At 48.3% G+C, this 20,751-nt stretch overlaps 1 protein-coding gene across 1 annotated transcript in view; it reads right to left on the bottom strand.

Moving 5' to 3' along the window:
• Positions 1-20,751, bottom strand: part of DMC1 (DNA meiotic recombinase 1) — a 45,689-nt gene continuing 24,938 nt past the window's right edge. Inside the window, exons 11-14 of the mRNA XM_075573850.1 lie at positions 3,379-3,493; positions 3,078-3,138; positions 2,276-2,392; positions 1-1,908 (exon numbers count right to left, since the gene is read on the bottom strand). Coding sequence (XP_075429965.1) covers positions 1,839-1,908; positions 2,276-2,392; positions 3,078-3,138; positions 3,379-3,493 — 363 coding nt within the window. The 3' untranslated portion in view covers positions 1-1,838. The remainder of the gene's footprint in view (positions 1,909-2,275; positions 2,393-3,077; positions 3,139-3,378; positions 3,494-20,751) is intronic.

Here is a 20,751-nt window from a genome sequence, read left to right as displayed (position 1 = left end):
TTGTGTTCATATTGATGTTGGACACCTTTAACTTGGCATCAAATAACATTTATTTCAAGTTTTCTAACCTCATTTAAATTAAACACCAACATCTGAATGAGTGGAACCACTGCTACGACCCAAAGTATTATTGCATTTGTTCACTGTGGCCTTTATGAAAAGTTCTCCTTCTGCAAAAGTAACTAGTCATATTAAAACTTTCATATTTGTTTCTCGTAAAGAAAAATAAATATATCAAAACTAGGCTAGATAACCAAAAATTAAACTGTTCACTGCCAAAGGGCCTTTTTTTGGGCTGATTACTTAATTGTCAATGTTTGTTTTTATTTAACACATCAACGTTTCGGCTCAAACAAGAACATTTCTCAAGACGTGAGCCGGAACGCTGATGTGTTAAATACAATCATTAAATATATTTTGTTTCAAGGCCTGTGAGTTCCGGATTTTTTCTGTATTAGACATATATATATTATACACATACACCGTATTTCCTCAATTCTGAGATGCACTTTTTTCCACATTTTACCATTTCTGAAATCGGGATGCGCCTAAGGCCGCGCTTATAGTGCCGAAAACAAATACATTTGTGCGCTTATAGTTCGCGCGACGGCGGCAAAGCGACGTCGCTGTCGCGAAAACTGGAAGCCGGCAAAATTTTGATTTTTCAAGGGCTGTCGCGTCACGTGACGGCCCGTGAACAAATCAAATTGCCGGAATCCCTCACCGCTGCCGCCCGGCGAAACAACTTTCGCGGATGGCGTTGGGTGACGTCACCCGTCGAGTCGCCGTCGCTATCGCCGGCACTATAGGCACGGCCTTACAATCAGTGTCATTGAAAGACGGGTATGGTTCCTGTACCAATATTGCGACTAATGCGAGTCAAATGAGGATCAGGTGATCTCCTACGCTGTGGAATGATGTTCCTAGAACGCGATGCTGCCAAACCTAACGCAGCGCCCGTAGTACTGAGCAGGAGGCTGCTATGTTGCCCTATGACAGGCTGAAGGCGCTTCATTTAAGTTGCCATCGCCTGCGCATGTGCTAGAAGGGATCCCTAAATGTCATCAAAAATACTTCACTATGATGCAGCATTGAAAGTAAAAACATTTTTTCTGTACATTTAATGTACTGTTTCTTTTTTTTCCTAAAAGTTGTTATTAATTCAATGGTGCGTCTTACAATCAATGGTGCGTCTTAGAATAGAGGAAATACGGTATATACCCTTCTGCTTCTGCAAGGGTTTTACAATGTTCTGGTCTCCTACAAGTTAGCAATATTTCCAGATTGAACAGCTGGAGGAGAGAGCCGCAGAAATCCACCCGTCTTTATTTTTCTCTCCTTGACAACTAAGTAATCTGACCCCAAAAATCCCCTTTGGCAGTAAACAGTTTAATATTAGGGTATCTAGCCTAGTTTTAACTATACAAACACTTCTCTCTCACAATATTATGTGCTAGATCTTCTGCGGAAATTAGAATTCGGCGTTGAATCTTGCTTATAACGTGTTTCCATTTTCATTTGCTGTCCTTGAACTACTCGTTTGTGTCACACTCTTCCTGAACATCATAAATAAAATACTTTTTTTTTTTAAAACACAAAAGCACCACGAAAATTCTGCACGGTTCTTTTTCACTTCTGTACTAAGTGCATATTTTTAACCCTCAACAATTGTCACAGAATAAACGACTTCTGTATCCGCTGCAGCAGCCAATCGGAGCGTTTTTGAGCCAGAATTTCCTGTTGATTTCAATGGTGAATTTTGCCCGCTCGGTGTGTATAAAACAAACCCCATAGTGTTAAAATCGTCCAAAATGTCTGTCCGTTCTCTGACGCAGCGGTTACTCTTTGGCATCGCTAATACCACCCGCAGTGATCGCAAATGTGGCTTCATTTTCTGGCATCTCAGGGCTGTGGAGGAACAATATATATAGATTATGTAGTAAACATTTCCCCCCCCTACTTTCTGCAAAATCATAGTCTTTCTGATGTAAAACCTTTATCTGGGACTTTCTACCACTGTGGGTTTCGCTGGTTTCTCCCTCAACCATTCTTGAATCCTGTGGCTTATATTTGCCCCAACACTTTAGCCCGAAAGGCTGTTCCCTGCCTCAACTACTCTTTCACCCCCCCCCAAAAAAAGGACTTTCTCACAATGGAAGCGAGAAACTCGATTATTTTACACGAGTCCCGTTTTTTTAAATTCTTCGGTTCTCCGTTGCCGCGGGCTGTTGGTGTTGCGGAAACATCGTTACCAAATAAACGGCGAGTGGTTTACCTGTCATAAATTTTGGCAATACGCAGCTCGCCTCTCCCCTTCCTCAGGCTGATTCTTGTGGTGGACGCATGTGCCAGAATATGGCCTCCAATGGGCTTCTTTGGATCAGCTTGGAACCTGGTCGTAAAGATAAAAAAAATCGAAATTCGTAAACGCTCTGGGGGAATCAGTATATTACGGATAATATTTAACAGCAAGTGAGTCCTTCGTCTTGTATTCATTTTGTCATCAGGGCACTGGCCCGCCAACAGGCGATCGCTAGCGAAGTCCGCAACGAGAAGTAGGTAAAAGGATAATGCTTGCGGGTGTCGAACCTCATGAAACTCAATCCACCGGTACGTAATGAATAAAGAGATGCAGTCCTCAATTCAATTGTGGGTTTGGGGTTTTTTTTACTCCAATGTTTCAGTCCACAATGAAAAAAAATTAAGAAATGCGGCGCACCAGCAAATCAATGATGGAGAGGGTGACTGATATAAAAAAGTATTTATTTGGTCATGAGTAAAACGGAGGTACAAAAAGAACCACCTACGCGTTTCGTGCCCAAGCGCTTTATCAACGTGTAATGCTAAACCCCAAACCTGAGCATATTTGTAGCACGCGTACCTGGAAGTCCCCGGGATCCGTGCCATGCGCGGTTACGTTCCAGGACTGGATATATGTCTTTTGTACTCTTTGAGCACCATATCCCTACTTGGACTTTCTCAAGGTAAAATGAATGTTTGAATTTCCCTACCGAATATCAGGATCCCAAACAGTCCGGTGCCAGATTCCCGGCACCGGTAATGTTGTCACTACTCACGACATGGTTGCTCCTGGATCAGCCGTCATTTGATTGGTGACAAACACGGCCACATTATATTCTACGGGTGACAGAAAACGTACAATAAAAGGGAGGCAGAAGCTTCCCACTCTGCCCTGCGAGTTCTGAGACTGTGTAATAGACAAACATAATAGTTAGAGGAGGTTTTGAGAAGATAACTACAACAAAAAGATGTTTCCCGGTCTCATAGAATGGAAGCGAGAGAAGAATTACCAACTGGAATGAATCTCCCCGCCTCTTACTCCCCCCCAATAAAAAGTACGATCCATCGCTCACTCGCCTTCCGAGATCTTCTGAAGCCTGGACAGCATCTGCGCTAGTTTCTGCTGGCGTTCAGCCAGCTCTCCGCGACCGCTGAAATCCACGCGGAAGAGAGCCATGATGGAATCGATGATCTGAGGAGAGGTCTTTCATCAGAACCTTGGGGGGGGGGGGGGGGGGGTGAAGGGGAAAAAGGCCCTCTTGGAAGCCACAAAACACAGGCCCTTTTTATTTACCCCAAGTCATTTTCCTAAAACAGAATTCTCAGTGGGTGCTTGGAAGGTATTAGGGACAGCAGTATACGTCAGCAATTGTAATTAGTAGTAGTACAGTGTTTATGTCATTGTCTTTGAAGTAGGTGAAGCGGGTTCAAATCCCAGTGTCTGGGACCTTGGGTGTGTCGCTTGATTCCCCTGTTCCTTTGGTACCAAAAGTTTGATAATAAGCTGTACGGGGAAGGGAACCGTACCTGAAAATCTCCAACACACATCGCAGAGATCTTATGACGCCCGGGACAGACGTTAAAACGAGAGGCAGCTCTCAATGTATTTTATCAATACAACAAAATAAAGAAGTACATTTTAGGATTTCACTCTCAAACACATGAAGCGATGTACAGTTGGAAGTATATCTCCATATACTCTGCATTAGTTTATACTGCAGCATGTTCAGTTTCTTGCTGTTTCTTCCTCTGCAACATTGCTAAGATATGCCCCTTTTGTAGGTCCCACAACCACTAATGCACGCCCCTTGTTCTCTCCTGTATTGATTACTGTAATCAGTAACTGATTACTGTATCTGGCCTCCCAGCCTCACACCTGTCTACTTTACAGTTCATACAAAATACTCCTGCTCTTCTAGGCGCAAATCTGCTTCCGACCTTTTAACTCTCTCCTGGCTTCCTATTCATTTCAATATAAACTAAAATATTCTTCTCCATACATTTAAGGTTCTACACTCTTCAGCACCGCCATATATCCCACCTCTGCACCTCCATATATCCCACCTCTGATCTCTCGTTACACTCCTCTGCACCTCCATATATCCTACTTCTGATCTCTCGTTACAGTCCTCTGCACCTCCATATATCCTACCTCTGATCTCTCGTTACACTCCTCTGTACCTCCATATATCCTACCTCTGATCTCTCGTTACACACCTCTGCACCTCCATATATCCTACTTCTGATCTCTCGTTACACTCCTCTGCACCTCCATATATCCTACCTCTGATCTCTTGTTACACTCCTCTGCACCTCAATATATCTCAGCTCTGATCTCTTGTTAAACACCTCTGCACCTCCATATATCTCACCTCTGATCCCTCGTTACACCCCTCTGCACTTCCATATATCTCACTTCTGATATCTTGTTACACTCCTCTGCACCTCCATGTCTCACTTCTGATCTCTCGTTACACCTCCATATATCTCACCTCTGATCTCTCGTCACACTCCTCTGCACCTCCATATATCTCACCTCTGATCCCTCATTACACTCCTACTCATCTCTTATGTTAAACCCAAGGTTGTCTCATCTTTGCACCTTTTGCCTCTACAGCCCTATCCGTCTTAAACCTCTCTCACTAATCTCTCCCCCTACCTATGGATCACTTTTCCATTCAATATTTGTGTGAGGATCAAGGAGTCGTGCCGCCCTCAGCGCGCTCCTCATTCACCTCCGCCCGCTGCCAGGGCTCCTGAATTGCCTCCTCCAGCAGCACGTGGGGACGCCGCTCCTTCGGGGACCACCTCGCAGCCGGCTCGCGCGCACATGCCTCACTAGCATAGTTTCAGTTGCGTTGCACTCACCTCTTCTCTGCCTCCACAGTCTTGCCTTGTCTTGCTACTTACCTTCCTGTGTACTGACCCGGCTTTCCACGACCATTCGCTCCTCTCCAAACCTGACCTCGGCTAACGGACTACGACGACTCTGCTCTCTCTAAACACTGCAACGTTCCGCACCTCTCCTCCTCTGACCCGGCAAGTATATCGACCATCCGCACCTCTCCAACCCTGACCCGGCTACCCCCACCAACTGTACACTCCTGACGCGCCCCAGTGGCTGTGGGTGGCGTAATATCCATTCCCACTTCAGCACCGTGGTCCCGCCTTGTTTGTGGTGAGCACAGCGTGATAGTATGCTCAGCCCCACAAACATGGACCCCGCTGAGGTGGAGCGAACTCTATCTTCACATGCTAACATGTTTTCCAAACTAGAGAAATACCTTCAGCAAAATGACCAAAGGATGGACCTGCTACAGCAGAGCCTCCATTCCCTCACTGTTCAGGCACAGACGGCTTCTCCCGTACTCGTCCCGCCGGCACCCGTCGCTTCTGCTGCTAGTCTACTCCCCACCACGACGGCTTCTGAGGTCCGCCTTCCGACGCCTAACTGCTATGCCGGGGATTTCCACGGGTGTAGAGGTTTCCTAAACCAGTGTTTTATACAATTTGAGATCACCCCCTCTCGTTTTGTTTCCTCAAAATCCAAAGTGGCTGTAAGAGACGTGTGCAGAGGTATGCAATGGAGACCGTTTAAAGTGAAACTAAAAGTAGGCTTTATTGCACCTGTCCCTTTAACACAGCAGAACATTCAAAATAAGCCAAAGAAAAACCTGCTCCGTTTTGGAGAATATCTACACATGTAGTCCAGCCCTCTCTAACTGGGTAGTTAGCTAAGCTATTTACCAACCCCAAATATATAAACATATATCTTACTATATATTTCTGAAAGCATTGTATGTATGTACCCCCCTCCCGGTGGCCGTCACTCTCCCCCGTCACACGGACAGGCCCTGCACCTTCCCTGCTGCACGTTTCCCGGCGGTTCGCGCTCACAGGTGCAGAGAGGGGGCGCGTGCGCAGTGCTCCTCACTCTCCCCCGTCACACGGACAGGCCCTGCACCTTCCCTGCTGCACGTTTCCCGGCGGCTCGCGCTCACAGGTGCAGAGAGGGGGCGCGTGCGCAGCGCTCCCCGGACGGGAGGAGGGAGAGTAGAGAAGGGCCAGGCGCGCGACAATCGGAGGAGCGCGGGAGAGAGGAGCGGTGCTGTGAGTCCTGGCAGAGGTGAGGGGGCTTTGTGTGTGCGTGGGGAGAGGGGGGGACAGTGTGTGTGGGACACCGTGTGTGTGGGGGGGGAGGGAGTGTGTGTGTGGGGGAGGGGGGGACAGTGTGTGTGTGGGGGAGGGGGGGACAGTGTGTGTGTGGGAGAGGGGGGGACAGTGTGTCGGTGGGGGAAGGGGGGGACAGTGTGTGTGTGTGTGAGGGGGGGGGACAGTGTGTGGGGGAGGGGGGACAGTGTGTGTGAGGGGGGGAACAGTGTGTGGGGGGAGAAGGGGGGACAGTGTGTGCGTGTGTGTGGGGGGGGAGGGACAGTGTGTGTGTGGGGGAGGGGGGGACAGGGTGTGTGTGGGGGAGGACAGTGTGTGTGTGGGGGGGGACAGTGTGTGTGTGGGGGAGGGGACAGTGTGTGTGTGGGGGAGGGGGGGGACAGTGTGTGTGTGTGTGTGGGGAGGGGGGGACAGTGTGTGTGTGTGTGTGTGTGTGTGTGAGGGGGGGGGCAGTGTGTGGGGGAGGGGGGACAGTGTGTGTGGGGGGGGACAGTGTGTGTGTGGGGGGGGGGGGCAGTGTGACTCCCGGGCAACGCCGGGTCTCTCAGCTAGTACAGATATATAACAGTCCCATAAGAAAGTCTTATTGTTTCTTGTAGCTGTAGGGGAAGCCTCTCTGCTCTCCTGGGTCATCACCTTTGTGTGCTAAGGCAATGTCTGTCCAGGTATAGTCTGCTCCCCTTTGTCTTGCTGTCAGCCTGCAGTCTCTTTGCAGCTCAAGACATCTGTCCTCTGGTCAGTCCAGTGTCCACTAAAGAAATCCTCTGGTCTGTCTTTCCTAGGTCAGCTCCAATTGTGAGCTCAGGAATCCTTGAACAGGCTATTTCTGAGAGAGCTCTAATCAGCCACGTGGAGTTGATTAATTGCTGGTATGCAATTAACCAGCACACTGCTGAATGAGAGTGGATGGAGGAAGGGAACCCTCAGTCCCGCTGGGATTGGAGCCCTTTCTCCAGTTTATTTGTGTCTCCTCCCGAAGGTGCTTGAGATCAGCACTCCTCAATCGCTCGAGGAGGACTTTTCCCAAGTATAGTCTTTTTACTGAGTGCGTGGTCATGAGATTTCCCTTGCGTCGGGTGCTCCTCTTTTTGTAGGCAGACTGTATGGCGACAGTTGCAGAGTGTTTAAGAATAGCCCTTTGAGTTTTCTGCTCTTGAAGCTGTCTTTCCGCACTTTTTCCACTCAATGGAGTTGCCAGTACAGCTTCTTTGGGATTGAGTTGCAATTCCACATCCACTTCCAGAGAACGTCTTATCTTCTCAGCTTCATCAGCTAAGGATTCTTCTGGTTTTGATTCAGCACGTATACTTTTTTTTGTTGCCTGTTGGGTGGCTGAAAGTTTAGCTAGTGCTTGTTTAGGTGGTTCAAACTTTGCAACCTTGTTTTTCAGATGAGCGGTGTTCCCAGCTCTCACTGTACCCTTGTCTTCATGGGTGTTAGTTGCTGTGGGATACTGACGCTTGGGCAGGGTCAATACCTTTTCCTGTAGTACTGTAATCTCATCCGCGAGAGATCCCTTTTTCTTGAGTGCATCCTTCACTTCTCCTCTCAAGGTATTCATCTCCTCACTGTGCTTTCTCTGAGCTTGCTTCCACGTCTCCTTCATTATATTCTGAAGCACTGTGAATTTCTTTGCTCGGGCCGCAGCTACTTGTCTCAGTTTCTGGACCTTCTTGTGCTCCCTCTTGTACCGAGTCACCTGGCCTCTGGCAATGCTTTGGTGATGGTCAAGGTAGCCTTTAGTTTCTCATGCTTTTTGTGGAGACACACTGGGTAATCAGATGTTCCTGCAGCACTTGTACTTCTTTAGCAGCCTGCAGATTTTCTTACTGCAGAGTTCGCTGCTTCCCCTCGGCATTCTGGAGGTGTGTATGCAGACCTTGCAGTGGTTTCTGCAGTCGGTGCTCTGCTTCAAACTTTTCATCTTCCAAAAGTTTCTTTATTTTTTCAAGCTTGTGCAGCTTTTCATTCTTTTCATTGACGTGGTCTGTCAAATCAGAATTTCCTTCTTTCAGTCTTAAATTTTCTCTTTTTGCAGTCTCTGTAATATTCAGGGCCTCCTTGTAGTCCTCCTTCCATCTACGCACTTCTGCTTTGAGACTCCCGGTCTCCTGGCGTGAGACTTCCATCTCTAGGTTGAGGATCTGAAGCTCCTTCGGAGAGACTTTGAGATCCATATTAAGACTGAGGATAGTTTTTTGAGAGATGTCAGCGAGACTGTGAAGTTCCTTTCTAGAGACTTCCAGTTCTGTGTGGCAACTGCTGATCTCTTGGTGTGAGGCATCCAGTGCTATGCGGAGAGTATGAACCTAGTGCTGGGATATGTCCACCTCTGTCCGGACACTTTTGACCTCCTGATGTGAGGCATTCAGTTCTATGCGGAGTGTGTGAAACTAATTCTGAAAGACTTCCACCTCTCTATGGCACTGTGAGGAATCAGGGAACACGTCCCTTGCGGCGTGTTCCCTCCTCTTACCCAAAGTACTGCTGCTGCTGCCTCTGCTCCCCTTGTCACTCGTGCGAGCAACCCCGCTCCTGTTACAGAGCGCGCGCTGCGCAACGATCCCCAGCTGCGAGTCAAGCCCTAACAAGCCCTTGTCTCCTGCGACCTATCCTGTTCTCCGCTTGGGCTGTGCCCCCGCTCCGCCCCCTGTGCTATTGGCTTCCTTCCTGTAGAAATATCCTGCTAGTGCTCAGTTGCATTGCTGAGCATAACTAAGTGTAGCCTTTGTTTTTCAGAGTTAACCCTTCGTGTACCAACCTGGCTTGTTTGCGGACCCTCTCTGGCTTTCTGATCCCGGCTTGCCCTCAACGACGTGTACCTCTCTACTCCCAGACCTTTGGCTTACGGATTTCGACTACGCAGCTTTCTATAACCCCGTACTCGGCAAGTATCACTGGATTAACCCTCTCTTTCCTGCCCAGACCCAGCAATGCTAACCTCCACCTTCCGGGCACGCTTCCGCTGCTGTGGGTGTGTGGCTCTAAACCTTCCCACCTCAGTAGCGGGGTCTTGTCCTGTTTGTGGGTTCGCGCAAGCATTACAGGCACTTGTGAACCGCTTGCTGAAAGACTGTAATCTCCTTCAGTGCCTCCTCATACTTCTGCTTCAGATTAGCAATCATTCTATAAGATTGCTCTGTTTTTCATCCATGGTGTTAATAGTAGCGTTTGCTGTATCTAGATCTGTCCTTAGATCCTCCAATTTGGTCCCAGATTCAGAGTACATTGCGAGAACAGTCTTCTGTAACTCAGCATTATCTTCCCTCTCCAGTTTCAATTGTTCCCGGAGCAGATCACAGTCACGCCTGGCAATTTTAAGGGCATCTTCAGGGATCGTCACTCATTGGTTCCGGCTCCGCTTCCCTGGTATGGTTGGTTGAGGGTTTCTCACTATTAGCACCGGACAGACACTTCTTTGGGGTACACGACTTCTGCCTTGGGCCCTCTGGATATTCGGTCATCCGCGGGACAAACTCTCCATTTTCTCTAGGCTGCAGGGCATCTCGGACCCCCTTTTTCTCCACAAGATCTGCAGACGTCTCTGTTCCTTCCACGGTAAGTGAAGACCCTTTTTTCTTTCTCCGCCTTTTTGTTTTGGCGACTCCGTCCCATCAGGGATACTGGGTGTAGAGGGAGAGGGGGATTGGCCCGGTATTAAAGGGGTTACACCCCATATGGCCACCCCTTGACCTCACTTGGGAGGCAAGGGGTTAACTGGACTGCGGTCCAGTAATGTGTTTTTACCCTGCTTCAGCACCCAAATGTGTGGTCCCCTGTAACCATGTATTCCCCCATTCCAGTGTCTGCACCAACACTCACACTGAGATCCGTTCGGGAGGAGAAGGGTTAATAGTTAGAAAGTGATTATAGCTCTTTGTTCCATTTTCCCGCCTTTGCAGGCTCCATTTTGCAGTTTCTAATAGGTCGCCGTTGCAGCTCCATACAATCCAATGGGGATTCCGGCGATTCTGGTCCGTTTCCATAGAAGGCCTGCAGGTGGCGCCCGAGAGGAGGAGCGGCGGTTCCCATTGTAAGTCAATAGAGCCGTTAATTTCAATGGGGATACCTCGACGCCGACCTCCAGGAACGGGTTGGCAGCCATCCAAACCGCAGAAGCGGATACAATATCTAAAAAAGAGCTTTTGATCACCCTAGGTCAAGTTCAAATACAATTGGCGTGGGAAACTTAGGTTCTAGGGCACTCAGGAATAAAATTCTTTTTGCCCCTAGACCCTAGGAACCCCCACACTCGACCACCACCGGGTCCGAGAATTAAGGACCCCCGTAAAGGGTCGCGCTCGCCACGAGGGTTGCGACATTGACTCTAATGGCGGAGGTAAGAGCCGCGAGTGAAAACGGCTAAGTCGGAATGAGCAGAAACCCAGAACCCATAACTCCGGTTCTGTTCAACCTAGAGGGCTGATATGTGGATGTAGTCCTAGTTCCGGTAGGATTGCATGGCAAAAACCGACCCTCTCGGGGCAACAGAACGGAGTCAGGGTAATTGCAAAGTTTGGGTTTCTGCCATTGACTTGCATAGCGGAAAAAAGCCTCGTGTTCCAAAAAGGTTATAAACTGTAATTTTGGATCTCCGGTCCGGTGGGACGCAGCGAGCTGAAACTTGGCCACCATGGAGAGTCCCCTCCGGCATGAGGGTCTGGCAAGTTTCGGCCCGCTCGGCCCAGCCGAACGGATGCTTTTAATATATATAGATATTAAACAATGTTCTGTGTTTCAAAGCGGGGATAGAAGCCCGCAAAAGTTACTGGCTCTGTTTAATGTTAATGCTCAGAGGGGAGACCCATTGTCTACAATAGCCCCCCTGATCAAAGGCTCAGCCACTCTGGTTGTATACATTAGGGTGGGGAAACGCAGGTCTTGAGTGGTCTGTCAGGGCTATAATTCACACTTACAGACAAAGGATTTCCTGACCAGATCCAAGTCTGGTAGACTTCTAGGCGCCATGACTTTTGTGTGGGGCTAAAGAAATGAGACCCCAAGGGCCAGAAGTACGCATGTGCCAACTAACTGGGGAGCAAGCTCTAACAATGTTCCCACGTTAGCTGGCAAGGAGGGATTGGGTGCAGATAATTGTCCTCCAATGATTTGCACTCAATGCCAGGGTATAGGATTGAAATCACATATAAACCAGTGTCAGCCCTATGCCCAGTGCCTTCATTTTTACCAACTATTTGATTCCTGATTGCTGTATGAATTGCCAATCCTGTACCTGATTGCTTCATTACCCAACCCTTCAGTAAGTGCTATATCTTGTCTGTTATTTGTATTATTTTGTGTGTTCGCCTATCCAAGGAATAAACTATCTTTATTATAGCTAACTCTTGTTCAATTCAACCCAGATATTTGTGTATATTATATCCTATCACAAGTTACCGTGACACTGGGGTCTCCATCTTTATTTGAAACTTCAGCAGCTTCACTGTATCCGCCATGTTTTCCTTGTAGTTGCGTTAGGTGGTGTAAATATTCAGAGATCTGCTGCTCCCGCTCTTGCTCCTGCCGATCACATTCGTCATCATAGAGAGCGGTCTTTAGGTTCGTATCGAGTTCAGGCACTCCCACCATTCTTGGGGTGTTTTGTGGGTGTGACTCGGTTCGGGTTCCCCATAAGAGATGTCTTCTTCCTTATCGGACTGGAAGGGCCACTGCGACAGCTGCGAGTCAAGCCCAAACGAGCCCTTGTCTCCTGCGACCTATCCTGTTCTCCGCTGGGGCTGTGCCCCCGCTCCGCCCCCTGTGCTATTGGCTTCCTTCCTGAATAAATATCCTGCTCGTGCTCAGTTGCATTGCTGAGCATAACTAAGTATAGCCTTTGTTTTTCAGAGTTAACCCTTCGTGTACCAACCTGGCTTGTTTGCGGACCCTCTCTGGCTTTCTGATCCCGGCTTGCCCTCAACGACGTGTACCTTTCTACTCCCAGACCTTTGGCTTACGGACTTCGACTACGCAGCTTTCTATAACCCCGTACTTGGCAAGTATCATTGGATTAACCCTCTCTCTCCTGCCCAGACCCGGTAACGCTAACCTCCACTTTCCGGGCACGCTTCCGCTGCTGTGGGTGTGTGGCTCTAAACCTTCCCACCTCAGTAGCGGGGTCTTGTCCTGTTTGTGGGTTCACGCAAGCATTACAGGCACTTGTGAACCGCTTGCTGAAAGACTGTAATCTCCTTCAGTGCCTCCTCATACTTCTGCTTCAGATTAGCAATCATTCTACTGTATAAGATTTGCTCTGTTTTTCATCCATGGTGTTAATAGTAGCGTTTGCTGTATCTAGATCTGTCCTTAGATCCTCCAATTTGGTCCCAGATTCAGAGTACATTGCGAGAACAGTCTTCTGTAGCACAGCATTATATTCCATCTCCAGTTTCAATTGTTCCCGGAGCAGATCACAGTCACGCCTGGCAATTTTCAGGGAATCTTCAGGGATCGTCACTCATTGGTTCCGGCTCCGCTTCCCTGGTATGGCTGGTTGAGGGTTTCTCACTATTAGCACCGGACAGACACTTCATTGGGATACACGACTTCTGCCTTGGGCCCTCTGGATATTCGGTCATCCGCGGGACGAACTCTCCATTTTCTCTAGGCTGCAGGGCATCTCGGACCCCCTTTCTCTCCGCGGGATCTGCGGATGTGTCTGTTCCTTCCACGGTAAGTGAAGACTCTTTTTTCTTTCTCCGCCTTTTTGTTTTGGACGGCTCCTTCCCACCAGGGATACTGGGATCTCCGTCTTTATTTGAAACTTCAGCAGCTTCACTGTATCCGCCATGTTTTCCTTGTAGTTGCGTTAGGTGGCGTAAATATTCAGAGATCTGCTGCTTCCGCTCTTACTCCTGCCGATCACATTCGTCATCATAGAGAGCGGTCTTTTTGGTTTGTATCGAGTTCAGACACCCCCACCATTCTTGGGTGTTTTGTGGGTGTGACTCGGTTCGGGTTTCCCATAAGAGATGTCTTCCTCCTTATCGGACTGGAAGGGCCACTCTTCCGAGGGGTAGGGTTCATTACAGGAACGCCACATCTTGTATTCCATTTTGGCGCTATCAGGTGTATTTTTCTTCCTGACCTCAGGAGGCGCTATTGTAGCTGTTGTCACTGTATTCGCTAGAATCCCAAATTGTTGTAGTCCTACAGGTGGGCAGACTTTGCTTGTAGAGTTCGTAGCTCTCACAGGCGTCTCTGCAGACTTTTTCTTCTTCTTTACTTTGGTATGTTTTACAACATCAGCAGTCCGGTGCACGCATTCGTTCTCATCAGTGATACTGGATGTGCACTTGCTAAGTAAAACTTCTGTACCTTCCTTGGGTCCATAGCGCACTGCTTGCTGCTGCAGTTCCTTAACTCGTTGAAAAAAATAGTCCTCTGGCTGCTGCCCTTTTTCTGGGGCCACGTATGGGCCATCCTCATCGTCTGAATAAGGCCTGAAGGGACACTGCTCCGTGTGGCCGGGCTCTTTACACCAGGAACACATTTTCTTCCCCATTCTTGCAGAGTCTGTATTTGACTTCAGCTGGGCGGCCATTTTAAATTCCCAGGGTTTTTTTGGGGGGGGGTTTCCCTTTCACCAGTGTTGGGGTAGAATCTGGTCACAGCATCAGTCCCTTGTGTGGGTCACCATCTGTTGCAGTCCTCCCAGTCCAACTGTGGCATTGTGGCTTTCTTCAGTGCAGTGTAGTTTTCCTGTCTGGATGTGTAGCCCTTTAATTCTGGTCACTGCTGCATGTGATTCTTTGGTTTTGTTGCTCAGACTTTTTGCAGAAACTGTATGCAGGCAAAAGAACAAAAATTCAAAGGCAGTCTCCGGGCCCCTTTAAACTTCAAGGCACACCTCTCATCCCACTTATGACGCCATATGTAAGAGACGTGTGCAGAGGTACGCAATGGAGACCGTTTAAAGTGAAACTAAAATTAGGCTTTCAGTGACCTACATCGTTTCACTTCTTACGGACGACGCCCTGACTTGGGCTTCACCCACCTGAGAGCAGAGGTCGGACCTTACACAGGACATCATCTTCACCAGGGAGTTCCGTAGGGTCTTCGACACTCCGGGACGTAAGATGACCGCAGCTTCCTCTCTTTTCCATATCTCCCAGGGAGACCGACCGATTGCCAGGTACGCTCTGGAGTTCCGCACCATCGCATCTGAGACTGGATGGAACAATGAGGCATTGTCTCCCACCTTCAGGCAGGGCTTTTCTGAACCCCTAAATTCCGAACTCGCAGCACAGGAGCGCCCTACTGATCTAGAGGAACTGATCGCCATCTGTATTCGGGTAGACCAACCCCTGCAAGAGAGGAGGGCAGAACGTTCACGCCCAAGACAACAGGCACCTAGATCACCTTCCCTTCACTTCGCCACTCCGCTATCTACCCACTCAGATGTTCCGGAACCTATGCAACTTGGGGGTAACAATTTGTCCTCATCCGAGAAGAAATGCCGCTGCAGCGCTGGCCTCTGCTTATACTGCGGTAATTCCGGCCATCAAGTGCACCAGTGTCCCCACAAACTGGTAAATGCCAACTCCCAATGAGGTCCCGGGGAGTCTCATTGGGAACACTGTCTATTTCCCCTATCACCAAAGAAACCTTTACAACCAGGATTCTGATTCCTATCTATCTTACAGGGGAGAGTTTTCACGTCTCTGCACTGGCGTTTGTGGATTCTGGCTCAGGAAGCAACTTCATTGATCAGGCTTTCGCAGAACGGAGTAATATTCCACTTTCCTGCAAAAAGGTACCGGTAGGACTGGAGGCCATTGATGGGCGACCCCTACAACCAGCCTTCATTTCCCCGTAGACCATTCCCTTCCTTTTACAGACGGCGGGGGACCATAAGGAGGAGATTCATCTTGACGTGATCCATATTCAAAAAGAAGGACGGGTCCTTCCGACCGTGCATTGATTATAGAGGTCTGAATAAAATTAATCTAAAGCACCGTTATCCTTTACCCTTAATCACGGAGCTCTTCGACCGTCTACAGGGGGCAACTATTTTCTCCAAGTTAGATTTGCGGGGCGCCTACAATTTGGTGAGAATATGGCAAGGCGATGAATGGAAGACGTCATTTAATACCCACGATGGCCATTATGAGTATCTGGTCATGCCCTTCAGCCTATGCAATGCTCCTGCGGTCTTCCAAGACTTCGTCAATGAGATATTCCGGGACATTCTCAACACATTTCTCATAGTTTATCTAGACGACATTTTTATTTTCTCTAAGTCTCTCCAGGAACACGTCACTCACGTTAAACAGGTACTGTTGAGCCTCCGGGAGAATCATCTATTTGCTAAATTGGAGAAATGCCAATTTCATCAAACCTCCACAGCATTTTTGGGATATGTCATTTCCGATTCCGGCTTTTCTATGGACCCAGCTAAGCTCAAAGCTATCCTAGACTGGGCCCGTCCGACCACTCTAAAGGCTATACAATGCTTTTTGGACTTCGCAAACTATTATCGCAGATTTATCCGAAATTTGTCTTCCACAGTAGCCCCCATCACGGCCATAACCAAGAAGGGCGCAGATTCCTCCTCGTGGCCCACAGCAGCCATCCAAGCCCAGAGAAAAGCCTTTGTTTCTGCTCCTATCCTCATCCACCCAGATTCCAAACTACCGTTTACCCTGGAAGTGGATGCGTCCGACGTTGGTGCCGGTGCCTTCTTGTCTCAAAGAAAGTCCCCATTGGCAAGACTGCATCCATGCGCATTTAAAAAAAAAAAATCTTCAGCTGAGAGAAACTATGATGTGGGGAACTGGGAACTACTGGCAATCAAGCTGGCTCTTGAGGAATGGAGGCACCTCTTGGAAGGTATGGAAAATCCCTTTACTATATTAACTGACCATAAGAACCTCCTTTATATAGAAGGCGCTCGTCGCCTAGGAGCCCAACAAGCGCGCTGGTCGCTCTTCTTCTCCATCATCACTACGTCATCTACTTTGTCCCGGGATCCAAGAATCTCAAAGCGGACGCTCTCTCACGATAGTTCCTCGCTAAGGAGCAGTCCGAAGATCCATTGGAGACAGTGCTCCTTTCTAAATATATTATCTCTGCTAACTCCTTTGATGTTATTGACAAGATCTGCCAAAATCAGTCCCATATCCCAGAGGGTCTCAAAGTTCCGGAGGGTTGTCTCTTCACCGCACCTCTATACCAAAAAAGGATCCTGGAGTGGTGTCATTCTGCTAAATCATCTGGACACCCAGGCATTCGTAGGACCATCGACCTCGCACAGCGAACCTTTTGGTGGCCAGGTATGCAGGCAGACATCAAGGAGTTCGTTCAAGCATGTACTACGTGTGCCCGCAATAAGATACCGCGGAGCAGACCCCTGGGACTCCTACAACCACTCCCGATTCCGAACCGTCCTTGGAACCATTTGTCTATGGATTTCATAGTAGACCTACCTCCGTCCAAAGGGATGAAAACGATTCTCGTCATTGTCGATCGATTCTCTAAACAGACACATTTGATTTCTTTGAAAGGACTTCCTAGCTCCCCCAAGCTCACAGATATCTTTGTTCAGGAGATCTTCCGTCTACATGGGGTTCCTCAGACCATTGTCTCTGACCGTGGGTCACAATTTATCTCCAGGTTCTGGCGTGCTTTCTCTCAAAGGCTGGGCATCTCGTTACACTTTTCATCAGGGTACCATCCAAAAACAAACAGTCAGACGGGGAGAACAAATCAAACTCTGGAGCAGTATCTACGTTGTTTCATTTCCGACTCCCAAGACAACTGGGCGGACCTTCTGCCATGGGCCGAAGTTGCTTACAACTCCCTGTGCAATGAGTCCACCCAAGAGTCACCATTCTTTATCAATTACGGATTCCACCCTTCCCGACTCCCTTTGGCCTCTTCTTCCTCCGAGGTACCAGCCGTGGATAATCGTATTCACTCCCTTCAGGATTTAGGGAAGAAGATTCAGGGGAATCTAAGAGTCGCAACCAGTAGGAAAAAGATCCAAGCAGACTGACTCCGTCAAAAGATCCAAGAATTCAGCCCGGGAGACAGGGTATGGTGGCTGTAACAGGGGACTTATCCCTGTTCACAAATGTGCCTCTAATCCAGCAGTGTGGTGGTTAACTGCTGGTAGGCAATTAACTAACACCACCTGGCTGATTACAGGTCTTACAAAAAGCCTGCCTCTGAAACAGGAAGGGAGATTCTTCCTGAGCTCACACGTGAGTTGAGCTGACCTAGGAAGCAGAAAGAGCAGAGATATCCTTAGTCTCACACGTGGGGCTGACCAAGGAAACACTGCACATGAACAGATGTCTTGAGCTGCAAGCTGACAACAAGACAAAGGAGGACAAGAGTTCTAAACCTGACTGCTGATATAGTCTGAGGAAAGGGCAGCAACCCAGGAAAGAGAGAAGCCTTCCCCACTACAGCTACAAAGAGACAGATAAGACTTTCTTTTGGAACTGTTATGTATCTGTATATATGTTTATATTTTGGGGCTGGTGAATAGCTTAGCTAACCAACCCAGTCAGAGAGGGCTGAGCTACATGTGTAGATAGTCTCCAAAGCGGAGATAGGTTTTTGTTTGGCTTATTTGCATATGTTTTGCTGTGTAAAAAAGACAGGCGCAATAAAGCCTAATTTTAATTTCACCTTAAAAACAGTCTCCATTGCGTACCTCTGAACACGTCTCTTACAGTGGCATAGTGGCTTCGTCTTCCACCCTCAATGAAGATTCCCTCAGTGTTTCATGTCTCACTGTTGAAACCCGCCTTCCAGAGCCCTAGATTCCCTGATACCACCTCCTCCACTACTCATAGATGGGCAACAGGAGTACGAGGTCCAAACCATTGCAGATTCTAGGATCTCCAGAGGGATGGTACAGTATTTAGTCCACTGGAAGGGCTATGGACCAGAAGAACGGTCTTGGGTTCACCACCACCAGCTTCACGCACCCAGACTCCTACAGGCTTTTTATCGGAAGCATCCCCTCAAACCAGTCTGGAATTGCCCGGATGTTGCTTCTGAAGAGGGGGGGGGTGTACTGTGAGGATCAAGGAGCCGCACCGCCCTCCTCATTCACCTCCGCCCGCTGTCAGGGCTCCCGCATTGCCTCCTCCCTCTGCACATGGGGATGCTGGTCCTCTAGGGACCACCCCGCAGCCAACTTGCGCATGCGTGCCTCACATCACTCTTGAACTCGTGCAGGCTCGTACCGGAGGATGCGCGGCGCACGCACGTGGCGTGCGTCAACTGCACGCAGGGTTCTCCTCCTCAGGGCACATCAGGGATACTGATCTCACTTTATCCCTGCTTCAGATGCTCCAACCACAGTTCGCGCTGTTAGCACACCTCCTGACTGCAGTTCTGATTGGACGCTCTCACTGTGCCACTGGCACTTAGGCTGAGCATAGTTCCAGTTGCGTTGCACTCACTGTCACAGGAGACCAAACTTATTAACACTTTACCATCTGGATCCTTTGATTGAATAAAGCATGAAATAAAATAAATTGTATTTATTTACATAGAGAACATACAGCTTGAATTACAAAATTATCACAAATACACACTTACTGGGATGGGCAAAAACTAAAAAAATTGCTTCTGGAACGAAATTCCACACCATCAAGTCTTTAGGTATCAATTCCCAGGAGCGGGTTAATACACAGCAAAAGAAGCGAAGTAGTCTTTTGGCTAGGGGCGCAACTTGCCACCCCTATATCTTGGCCAAATTAAATAATTTTGTTCTGCCCTTGCAGAATTCGTTCCCAAGTCCTTGGTGATGATGAAAATGCCTCTTGGTATCGCACGCTATCCTTTCTGATGTAAAAGCAGAGAAAACCTTCCCGACAGCACGGGCTTATAATACCCTCACAAGCCTATCTGGGTAATGGGCAACCAGTCTTTGGCGTGGGAGCCAAATTCTATCCTATAGCAAGGTTGCCAGTAGTTCCTGTAGCCGGGCAAAGGGCGTCACGGCAAGCTAAGGGTCATGCACTAATTTCTAACTTCATCTGCTTAGCATTCCTGACCAAACCCCCCTGCCCCAGCAACAGAAAGTCTACCTGCCTTGAGATAACTTACCATTTGGTAGGCAAATGGTTTTAATTAAATTACCGGCACTTTACACTTCTGTCGGGTTAAATCTTTGAAGCTCCGGACTGCTATAGACATTCGGGCGACCTCTCCCCCGGGTCTCTTAGAAGCCCGGACATTCATTGTATTTTATGACTTCCCCTGGAATGGCTAAACACAAATTATCTGGGTGAATCTTTTAATGTATAGGCTGGCTCTGTGAATGTCATTTAAATTCCCCAGCTCACATCATTTTAAATGTACCTGCACCAGGGCTAAGCCCGTTTATGTATTTATACACATGATACAATTAATAAAATCATGTAAATCTACATGATTCCCTTCTAACCCTTTGCATACAAAAAATCAGAACGCTAGGACATTCCTGACTCGAGTTATACCTTTAATTGTGTAGGCTTTGATCTGTGGCGCTTAAACAGTATATTTCCCCATCTGCTGTCGGAACTTAATGAAGCAATCCGACCGCAGGCTCAATTATCCAATTGACCTAAATTGACACTAACCACATCAGACATTGTTACAATTTTGGAACACTTAACTAACCACAAGTCAAGTATCCACATAACTCTGTGGTTTAAGGCTCGTTCACTGCGTGGCTTGCGGTTTAGGCAGTGATACAAGGTTGTAATTTCATTGCTCACCGCAAACCACAAGCGGACTTCTCCAATAAACCCCTTAAAACCCTGTTAGAAGGCCCTTTTGCACACCGGGAACATTTTACACGGTTTAAAATACATTTTTAGGACTGCAGTCTGCTCTGGGCCGCAGAACTGACACTCTAAAAATACCTTTTATGACTCAGGGTTACTTTACCTTTATTTTCATGGCATAGGTTCCCCTTCACTGTCACTCTTCTCTGCCTCCACAGTCTTGTCACTTACCTTCCTGTGTACCGATCCGGCTTTCCACGACCATTCGCTCCTCTCCAAACCTGACCTCGGCAAACGGACTACGACGACTCTGCTCTCTCCAAACCCAGACACGGCTAATAGTACCTGCAATGTTCCGCATCTCTCCTCCTCTGACCCGGCAAGTATATCAACCATCCGCACCTCTCCAACCCCGACCCGACTACCCCCACCAACTCTACATTCCAGACGCGCCCCCGTGGCTGTGGTGGGCGTAATATCCATTCCCACCTCAGCACCGTGGTCACGCCTTGTTTGTGGTGAGCACAGCGTGACAATTTGTCACGCACAT

The sequence above is a fragment of the Ascaphus truei genome, chromosome 17, assembly GCF_040206685.1.
Source record: "Ascaphus truei isolate aAscTru1 chromosome 17, aAscTru1.hap1, whole genome shotgun sequence".
Taxonomy (NCBI): Eukaryota; Metazoa; Chordata; class Amphibia; order Anura; family Ascaphidae; genus Ascaphus; species Ascaphus truei.
The sequence above is the reverse complement of the archived record's forward strand: the minus strand, read 5'-3'. Positions and strand labels throughout refer to the sequence as shown.